The 10,788-nt window shown below is 39.7% G+C and overlaps 1 protein-coding gene across 2 annotated transcripts in view; it reads right to left on the bottom strand.

Annotated features, from left to right (window-relative positions):
* LOC138365938 (uncharacterized) overlaps nucleotides 1-10,514 on the bottom strand; it is a 12,906-nt gene extending 2,392 nt beyond the window's left edge. Inside the window, exons 1-7 of one of the 2 annotated variants that reach the window (XM_069326652.1) lie at nucleotides 10,460-10,514; nucleotides 8,436-8,513; nucleotides 6,209-6,331; nucleotides 4,561-4,994; nucleotides 4,081-4,240; nucleotides 2,942-3,048; nucleotides 1,304-2,690 (exon numbers count right to left, since the gene is read on the bottom strand). In XM_069326652.1, the coding sequence (XP_069182753.1) occupies nucleotides 2,984-3,048; nucleotides 4,081-4,240; nucleotides 4,561-4,770 (435 nt within the window). In that variant the 5' untranslated portion in view covers nucleotides 4,771-4,994; nucleotides 6,209-6,331; nucleotides 8,436-8,513; nucleotides 10,460-10,514 and the 3' untranslated portion in view covers nucleotides 1,304-2,690; nucleotides 2,942-2,983. Of the gene's footprint in view, nucleotides 1-1,303; nucleotides 2,691-2,941; nucleotides 3,049-4,080; nucleotides 4,241-4,560; nucleotides 4,995-6,208; nucleotides 6,332-8,435; nucleotides 8,514-10,459 lie in introns of those variants that run through there. The other variant, XM_069326651.1, reaches the window with a different exon arrangement.
* Between the last annotated feature and the right edge of the window lie 274 nt (nucleotides 10,515-10,788).

Below are 10,788 nucleotides of genomic sequence, written 5' to 3'. Positions count from 1 at the left end.
GAGAATTCTTTGGAGACAATTCCTAACCTATACTTCTTCTCAAGGTCATGTTTTTTATTAATAGATTTAAGTATTCCCTTTGTAAGCCAGGGATTGTTAAGCCTTTTGGTTGTGACTTGTTTTGTAAGCATAGGACAGTGGGTATTATAAAGGCTAAGAGTTTTTTGAAGAAAAGATTGTACTGCAAGGTTGATGTCCACTATGTTACCTAACTCGGACTCCCAGTTGACATTATCAGCAGCAGTTATAAAATTGTCTATAGCAGTTTCATTGTGTAGTCTAAAACGTATCATTCTTGACTCAAGAGGTGGTTTGCTAATGTTAGTTAAGAGAAATGTGGGGTAATGATCTGTAGTGCTATCGGTGATTATACCTGAAGTAAGCGGAGAGGTTATGTTTGTCCAGATGTGATCGAGCGTCGTGGCAGTGATTCTACACTGCCACGTAGTGGCAATACAGTGATTCTAGTAGGTCTAGTGATTAAGGGTATGAGGAAGCAGGAATTCATACAGTTGAGGAAGCTAACAGCAGTGGGGTGTTCAGGCTCGCAGAGGTCAATATTAAAGTCCCCTGCGATAATTAGGTGGTTTTTGTTCAGTCTGTTATCAAGTATTAGATTTCTAAGGTTTGAGTTGAATTCGGACACATCAGTGTTAGGAATTCTATAAACTGCACCCACAGTCAGGACAGACTCGGCACCCTTGACTCTGATGCTGGCGAAGATATACTCCCCATAGCAGTCTTTGGTTCTAATTTCTTTTAAGCATGTTAGTTCTTGGTGGTAGTAAAGAGCAGTGCCACCACCTCTCTGAATTTGACGACAGTTGTGAATTGCTGAGTAGTTAGGCATGTTAAAGAGCTGAGTAGTATCCTCTTTCAACCATGTTTCAGTAAGTATAATAAAAGAGAATTTGTTGTCAATAGCTTCAATCAAGGCACTAACATCATCGAAGTGTTTACCTAGGGATCTAACGTTCAAATTGATTACAGAGATATTGTGATTATGAGTTAATACATTGTTTACATCATGTGCTGCAAAATATCTGCAATTTAGATCATTAAAGTGATAATTGTCATAGATAGTGGATAAGAGGTTAAGTTCAGGGTCTATACTTGTCTGCATAAAAAAAGCTGATTGCAGGAAAAACAAGGGAAGAAAGGCAAATAACAAGGTAGAAATAAGCTATAAAATAGGGAAAAAGATGTACACAATACAGAACAAAGCAAACTCAAAAGGGGCTTACAGGGGTACAATGGAGTAAGGGAGTATGGCTAGGCTAGGCAACCTAGGTAATAAATGAGATTAACGAAAAAACATATAAACATGGACTATACAAAACACAAGATATAGAAATACAAGACAAAAATATAAACAAGACTAAGCAATACAAAAACAAATTGAGTAAAAATGAAAAATGAGGTAGATTGCTTACAAGTACTCTCAGGTACACTGTAAGTAACAATTTGCAATTTGAGATACAGGCAAAGCCAGGGGTACAATGGAGTAAGGGAGCATGGCGAGGCTAGGCAACCTAGGTAATAAGTGGAATCAAAGAAAAGTTGAATAATAAGCATAGGCAAATTTAAGCTAATGATTATTAATTATAAATAGTTCAGTTATGACTGTATAATTAATAAGACCTGAAGAACTATTTATGCACTCAATTAAAAAATTTCAGTAAATGACTAGTTAAGAGTAAGGTAAAAATTAAGTCAGAACATGAAACAATGAGACTTAGGAAACCTAGCCCCACTAGTTGACAGGGGGTTAATTAAGTTAATTCACTGGGAGTGATAATGAGCTGAGACAGACCACATTGGGAGAGGAAAGCGTTGAGGTTCTCTTCTTTAGTAATAGTGAACATTTTGCCCTCTGCGGTTTTTCTCACCTTTATCAGTCCATCTCTAACGAAGCACTGATGAATCGCATCTGGGTTTTTTTGTCGGATTTGACGCAGGCGGTAGAGGAGGTGCTGTCTGTTCCTAGTCAAGCACTCGTTGATGTATAATCCCGTCCGTTGGGCTACAGCTGTCCGGACTAGATTGGATTTCGTGAACTGGGAAGACAGCTTCAGGCGAATTTTCCGTTGGTTTTGACTTGATGGATTCTTTTTGCCTACTCTGTAGGCAGCAATAACGTCAGATTTGTTTAGAATGAGCTGCAATTTGTCTTTTATGAGATCCAGAGCTATTTCGACACAGTTTTCACCATCATGTTCCACAGGTATATCTTGGGACGACACTATAACAGAGTCTAGCAGCTTTTGCTGGTCTTGTTCATCCTGGGAGACAGAGCGCTGGGCTGAAAATGTACTGATACATGCAGTCATTTTGTTGAGGGCTTCCTCCTGTTTTTTAATGGCTTCATCAGTTTTCAGAAGGGTGCTTTCCTCACGGAGATCATTTAAATCATGCTGTAGTTGGTCTTGGCTTGCCTTGCAGTATCTAATTTCCTCGCGGAGGAGGGTTATTTCTTGTTGTTGTTGTTGGAGATTAGCGCGGATCGCTAGATTCTCATTTAGAAGACTCAAGATGATAGCATTTTGAGACTCGAGGACTTGGCACAACTTTTTGAACCACTGATTCTCGGCCCAGTTATAGAATTCCGGTGAGGGACCGGAAGCTCGCTTGAGTTGCTTATAGTGGGATGCTAGCATGTCCATAGGAGAGGGTTGAGATGTCTCTGCTCCCTTGCTCAAAGGGGTGGAGGGAATGAATCTTTATAAAACAATAGCATATCCTGCATTATTCCAGCCCATTGTTAGAGATAGTAGCCACCTCTTATTTTGGTTTTCTTTCATTATTAGTGCTCAGAAAATTAAATATGTCTACATATTTAGTCAAAATTAATTACATTATTTTATCTTATTCATAGCATAAATGTTCACAAAGATTACTAAAAAGAAATTGAATTATATTACAGCAAATTGGCAAACTTTACCTTGTATCTGTTTCCACCGAGTTTGTTTGGGGCGTTCTTCAACTAATCAGCAATACTTGTCTCAACATCTCTTTCAGTTGCATTAGTGTGGGTGTTGATACAGGCTTCTGGAAATTTACAAGAATTAATTGATATATATAATTATAATTCACTTTGTCAAGAGACAAGAAGCCACAGAGTAATAACATTGTTGGCGTTTATTGAGGTGTTCCCCTGTTCTCCAGTCTTCCTCCGTCCCCTCGTCCTTCCCACAATTCCCCATTCCACAGTCCTCTCGTCCTTCCCACTTCCCCGTCCCCACATTCTCCCCACTATTCCCACTTCCCCGTCCCATCGTCGTCCTTACCATTTCCCCCTCCCCTGTCCCCTCTTCCTCCCCCACCATCTCCCATTCACCTGTCCCTTTGTCCTCCCCAGCAATCTCCATTCCCCTGTCCCCACCATCCCCAGTCCCCTCGTCCTCCCCACCATTACCCTCTCCTCTGTTCCCTCGTCTACCCCACCATCCCCCCTCTCGTCCTCCCCACCATTCTAAACTACCTCATCCGATGCATTCCATAATGGTCTGATGCTTCCATCAGAAAATTGGGAACATCAAATGATCTGATGTTCCCAATTTTCTGATGGGAACACCAAATGATCTGATATTCCCATCACTGAAAAATAAGAACAGCTAAAAAAAATGATATGAAAAAATAGAAAATAAAATATACTCATGAAATGAACAGTATGGTTAACAACACAGCTCAATTGCAATGCAATGTCACAATAACATTTAAATATACTTTAAGATATAATCTAGAAGAAAATAAGGACACTGAAACGGTTCATGAACTCGATTTCAATAAAGGACACTATGGGGAACTTTGAAAAATAGTTAATGAGTATAATTAGGCAGACTTGTTGCTAGGCAGAGGAGTAAATAATGAGATATATGGCAAATTTTGCAAAATATACAATGAAGGCACACAAACATTCATACCCAAACAAAGCAAAATGCTAGGTAAGAACAAAGCAGTTGGCCCGTAGGGGAAAGGAGATACCCACAAGACTAGAATACAAGTCATTAACAAGCACGCAAGTATAATACATAATACATGCACACATATATAATCCAAAAAAATGTCAAATTTACGTACTTATTATTACATTACAAATATCCAAGGTTTTGAAGACACGTTTCCTCTTGCGCCCAACGAGTGAATACTGAGACCAGACCCCATAGGTCGCTATCCTCCTCATCATTCGTCTCACTGTGTCTCCACAGCTTGCACCGCCCATTTGAGACAGCGTCTGGACCTGTTAAAATAATGCATAAGCTGTAAGGTAATAGAGAATAATATATATCTTTCAATCTCAACATTAGATTTTCTAATTTCCAACTGTATTAAATAAATAGCATTGAAATATTTTCCTTCTTAACTATTACAAAAATCCACGAAATTGAGTAACTTTTGCTTTTGTTGTATTTGTACCTTAAACATAACACTGAATAATCAATTTTGTGCCACCCCACCTTCCTTCATCCCCAAAAAACTAATCAAAAGACATATGTACAAGGCTAAAAAAATTAAGCAACACTTACCATACTCAGGCTAAAAGAATTAAGCAGCACTTACCATACTCTTTTTATATTCACTGTTAACTTTTAGCTCGTGTGACAGACTTTCCACCTGCTCAACAGTTTCAAGTGGGGATGGAAGAATGTCTTCCAGGATTGGTATATCTCCATGTGTTTTTGACATACGGGTTTCCGTCATTTTGACGATATTCAGGATATCCCCTGATAAAAATGTCAATTTTGACAATTCCTTCATTATGTATTCCATTTTAGCCTAATCCATACTCTTGATTTGACTCGGCTTCAAAAGAACTAATGTCATTGTCTGACGACTCAATCTCTGAACTTGATGCTGCCTCAGTAAGATTAATGGGTTCACTAGTGTGTACAGCTGTATTTGGATGCATTTTGTGTATACGTTTTAGCCTTTTTGATACTTGCATCCATCTGTTGTTGTATTGGAGTCGCTTTTTTCGCTTATACTCGTACATTCTGTTAAAGAGTGTCAAATTTCTACATTAGACTACCATATTACCTATATTATTGTTAATAATGTATTGACAGATGCAATATGTATTAAAATTCTAAAAATAAGTCATGCATTATATACAATGTGTGGGAAACTGTCTGCTGAGAAAAGCTGGTGTGAGGGTTGTTACAAGAGTGAGTAATAATTAAAGCTGGTGCATATAACATCCTTGTCAGGCCCATGCAAAAGTGAACACTTCCAGAATTGGAGACATGCAGAAATGTAACATGTGGAAATAGAGGCATGCCAAAACAAAGACATGCATAAATTCAAATTCTTATCTAAATAATTTCTAGTGATTATTATATAAATTATTCCATCAGTACTAGATCAAATATTCACAAAAAAAGGAGAAGAGATATTTGATATTCAATACCATCCTCCCTTTGGAAAGAGTAATCATGTCCTGTTGGACATTAATTATATGTTGAGATATAATCTAAAAGAAAATAGGGACATTGAAATGGTTGTTAAACTCTATTTCAATAAAGGACACTATGGGGAACCTCGAACCCTGTATTACAAGTGTAAGTGAAAATATTGGAAAAAATAATTAAAGCTAAATGTGAAGAACACCTGGAGACAAATGCTACACTTGCTTACATTTATGAATTGCTTTTAAATACATAGGTCAAATACTAAAGAAATTGTTTAAAACTTTTGTTAGACCACAGCTGGAATATGCAGCGGTTGTATGGTGCCCATATCTAAAGAATCACATCAACAAACTGGAAAAGGTATAGACATGCCAATAAGTGGCTCCCAGGTTAGAGGCATAAAATGCCAAAACTAGATGGTAAAATAAAAAGAAGATATTGTAAAAGGTAACCAAACAAAGATGCCACAGAAATATTAGAAAATTAACTTTCGCAAGCAGCGTGGTAGACACGGTTGAAACAAGTTAGGTGAGAGGGTGGTGGAGGCCAAAACCATCAGTAGTTTCAAAGCATTATATGACAGTTCTGGGATGGGACACCATAGGCGTAGCCACAAATAATAGAATTTGGCGGTTCATATCACATTTTTTAAAATTAGAGATAAGGATGGTAATAAAGTTCAATGTAAAAACACCTATTATTAATGAATATTTGAGAACTTCATATAAAATTAACAACTGAGCAAAGTATAGTACCATAGAAATAAAAAAAAAATGCTGCATGTTATTTTTTCACATTACCTTTCTGTAGATTTTTTCCTTTGTTACTACGTGAATGATCCGGTTCAGTAGTGTTGTAGTAGTTGCCTGCAGTACCTGCAGTTTGTACCGGTTCATTAGTGTTGTAGTAGTTGCCTGCAGTACCTGCAGTTTGAAACAAATGTTAGAGACAATAGGCAGATCATTGATGTATATAAGAAATAGGAGAGGTCCCAAGATGCTGCCCTGTAGCACTCTAACAGTTATTGAATAATAATTCATAATTTTTTTTTTTAGTGCGCCTGCGGACCGGTCCTCGACCAGGCCTCCTCCCCCAGGAAGCATCCTGTAATAACTGACTCACACCCAGGTACCTATTCTACTGCTAGGTAACAGGGACATAGGGTGAAAGAAACTCTGCCCATTGTTTCTCGCCAGTGCCTGGGATCGAATCTAGGACCACAGGATCACAAGTCCATTCCGGCATAGTAGGCCGAGAGTGCGTTATATTTATTTAATTTAAGCAGCAGCAGTATTTGTGAAAATAAGAAGTGTGAAAATAAACTCGAGTAAATTTTTTTAACTACTCTCGACAGTGAAGAAAAACAAATATTCAGACGATTTGTGTTAGAATCATTAATCTTACACTTTCGGTCATATTCAACAACACAAATACACACACACACATTCTTGTTGCTATAGCAGGTGAAGAATTACACACACAGATCACAATAACGTGATGCATCAAATGAACAAATCCACAAGGGCCGTGACGAGGATTCGAACCTGCGTCCGGGAGCATCCCAGACACTGCCTTAATCGACTGAGCTACAACAGGGTAAAAGGGTTGAAACCGAAGTTCTACTGAACTTACTGGATCCCATAGCCTCTCCGAGGCACAAACCAGGCTTTTACACAACTCCCCCCCCCCCTGCACCCGAGCTATGTCAACAGGCCGTTCTCCCTCTTCGCCCTTACATCATCACACACAGATCACAATAACGTGATGCATCAAATGAACAAATCCACAAGGGCCGTGATGAGGATTCAAACCTGTGTCCAGGAGCATCCCAGACACTGTCTTAATCGATTGAGCTACGACAGGGTAAAAGGGTTGAAACCGAACTTCTACTGAACTTCCTGGATCCTTTTACCCTGTTGTAGCTCAGTCGATTTAGGCAGTGTCTGGGATGCTCTCGAACGCAGGTTCGAATCCTCGTCACGGCCCTTGTGGATTTGTTCATTTGATGCATCACGTTATTGTGATCTCTGTGTGTGATGATGTAAGGGCGAAGAGAAAGAACGACCTGTTGACATAGCTCGGGTGCAGGGGGAGGGTTGTGTACAAGCCAATTTTGTGCCTCGGAGAGGCTATGGGATCCAGTAAGATCGTCCTTCCTTTCCTCCCTAGAATCTGTATGTAGCAGGTGCTCAATTGTCAAAAGTGAAAAATTGGGTTTGTCTTCCGAATGCACCATATCGGTAAATTTTTTAATAATCTTTTAAAAATAGTAAATGCCACTATTTTTGCAAAATTATTACAAGATCTATTATTCTAATAAGGGTTTGATAAAATACAGTAGACTGCCTACTGGTTTTACCTGTAATAAGGTTTGATACAGATGATTATGGATATATTGAAATGCTCTTATTGTTAAGAAGCAATTTTTTAAAGAGTATTTTGTAATGAGCAGCTCTGAAAATCAGTTGATTACAGATAATGCTACATAATACACTTCATGTGTGTATATGTTACAACAAGTGAGGTATATAATAGTATTTATGAGTAATATGTAATTGTGTCTGACACTGATAAAATTATAAACCATTGTAAACAATTTGTTCACTTTCAAAACTTGGGTAATTACATATGACAGTGTCAGACCACTGAGGAAGAATTGAAACAGGAATTTCCTCAAGTACTTTCATATTTCAGTAATACATCTTCAGAAGGAATCATTCCTCCTGAAGATGTATTATTTAAATATGAAAGTACTTACGGAAATTCCTGTTCCAATTCTTCTTTCACGGTCTGACACTCACATTTTTCACCACATGTTAATTTCCATGATTTACACACAAATTTATATACATACAAATACACATATAATACATACAAATACACATATAATATATATATATATATATATATATATATATATATATATATATATATATATATATATATATATATATATATATATATATATATATATATATATACATATATGCATATAAATAAAAAACAAGTAAATGTAAATAATTTTACCTTGCACCTAGATCCACCAAGCCTGTATGGCGCGCGTTTCAGTACTTCGGAAATCTAGAACTATCTAGAATCTCTAATCTGCAATGAAACAATACATATTATTGCACTTACCAAAACATGGATGAATGTAGAAAATACAGAACTATTAGCTGAATATCAAATAAATGGATTTAATCTATTTCACACAGATAGATATATTAGACCGTGTATGTTAGGTAATACCTAACATACACGCCTCCACACACACTACATTTGAAATGTAGTCTCGAAAAGACTACATTTCAACAGAAACGTGCCATAGACCAGTCACAAGACTGAACCTCGTCGAGGCCAAACGTCTAAATGAGAGCATGAACAAGAAAGAAATAATTTTTTAACATCAGGCATCGTACACACACTGAATGCACCTGCAGACACACAACAAGCACTATCAATATAGCAAAGATTACCCCATAAAAAAATAATTAAATTATTGAGCAACATGAGAGAGGGTTAGCCAACATGAGAGGGTTGTATTGATTGCCTGAAAATATTTTAATTGTTTAATGTATTGAATGGCATTTTTCAAGTTACAACATTTTTTAAATTACTGAACTAGGTTCTAGGCTTTGCTAGGCTTAATTCAATTATTACAGTATTACAGATGAGCCTAACCTAGCCTAGAACCCAGCGGGTTTTCTACCTATTGGGGAGTGTTGTACATGCTGCTATGGCGGTGTGTCCACTCACAAGATGAGTGGCGCTGCCCAATAAACTCGCCCCTCGGGGCAAAATTTAAAAAAATTTAGAACCTAGTTCAGTAATTTAAAAAATGTAACTTGAAAAATGCCATTCAATACATTAAACAATTTAAATAATTTCAGGCAATCAACACAACCCTCTTATGTTGGCTAACCCTCAGCAGTGCTCAGGCCCCTGTGCCCAGGCCCTGGGGCCTGAGTCCTCAGTTCCATACACTAGCACTGCCAGGCCTCGCCTCCACACACACACTAGCACTGCCAGGCCTCGCCTCCACATACACACTAGCACTGCCAGGCCTCGCCTCCACACACACACTAGCACTGCCAGGCCTCGCCTCCACATACACACTAGCACTGCCAGGCCTCGCCTCCACATACACACTAGCACTGCCAGGCCTCGCCTCCACACACACACTAGCACTGCCAGGCCTCACCTCCACATACACACTAGCACTGCCAGGCCTCGCCTCCACATACACCAGCACTGCCCGGCCTCGCCTCCACATACACACTAGCACTGCCAGGCCTCTCCTCCACACACACACTAGCACTGCCAGGCCTCACCTCCACACACACACACTAGCACTGCCAGGCCTCTCCTCCACACACACACTAGCACTGCCAGGCCTCACCTCCACATACACACTAGCACTGCCAGGCCTCGCCTCCACACACACACTAGCACTGCCAGGCCTCACCTCCACACACACACTAGCACTGCCAGGCCTCACCTCCACATACACACTAGCACTGCCAGGCCTCGCCTCCACATACACACTAGCACTGCCAGGCCTCTCCTCCACACACACACTAGCACTGCCAGGTCTCTCCTCCACAAACACACTAGCACTGCCAGGCCTCACCTCCACACACACACTAGCACTGCCAGGCCTCACCTCCACATACACACTAGCACTGCCAGGCCTCACCTCCACATACACACTAGCACTGCCAGGCCTCACCTCCACATACACACTAGCACTGCCAGGCCTCGCCTCCACATACACACTAGCACTGCCAGGCCTCACCTCCACACACACACTAGCACTGCCAGGCCTCACCTCCACATACACACTAGCACTGCCAGGCCTCGCCTCCACATACACCAGCACTGCCAGGCCTCTCCACACACACTAGCACTGCCCGGCCTCGCCTCCACATACACCAGCATTGCCTGGCCTCGTCTCTCCATAAACTAGCACTGCCCGGCCTCGCCTCCACATACTCAGCACTATAGCCAGCACTAGAATCTAATAATATAATAAAATATAAGTGTTTACTTACGATAATATTTGCATGAAGCGTTTGTCCTCTGACTGCACTGACGACAAAATGGCCGCTCTGTTGATACTGGCCGGATGATGCTGTGACGTCACAGGTGAGGGCAGCAATGCGCATTTCGTCCCTCAACCCTTAATCATTCCCTCGTATATATAATTGGCGAGACAATTTACTTATCATTTACTGATCTTAGTTAGCAAATAGGGGATATTTGGCTAAGATTTCTGGTAGCAGATCGTTTTGAATGAAATATTTAAACATTTCTGGAACATTTATTATAAAATTGTCACTGAATTCAGTTCAATTCAATTCAATTGACGTCTTTTGGCACT

This window comes from Procambarus clarkii, chromosome 18, assembly GCF_040958095.1.
Source record: "Procambarus clarkii isolate CNS0578487 chromosome 18, FALCON_Pclarkii_2.0, whole genome shotgun sequence".
In the NCBI taxonomy this organism is placed as follows: Eukaryota; Metazoa; Arthropoda; class Malacostraca; order Decapoda; family Cambaridae; genus Procambarus; species Procambarus clarkii.
This window is presented reverse-complemented; position numbering and strand designations above follow the sequence as displayed.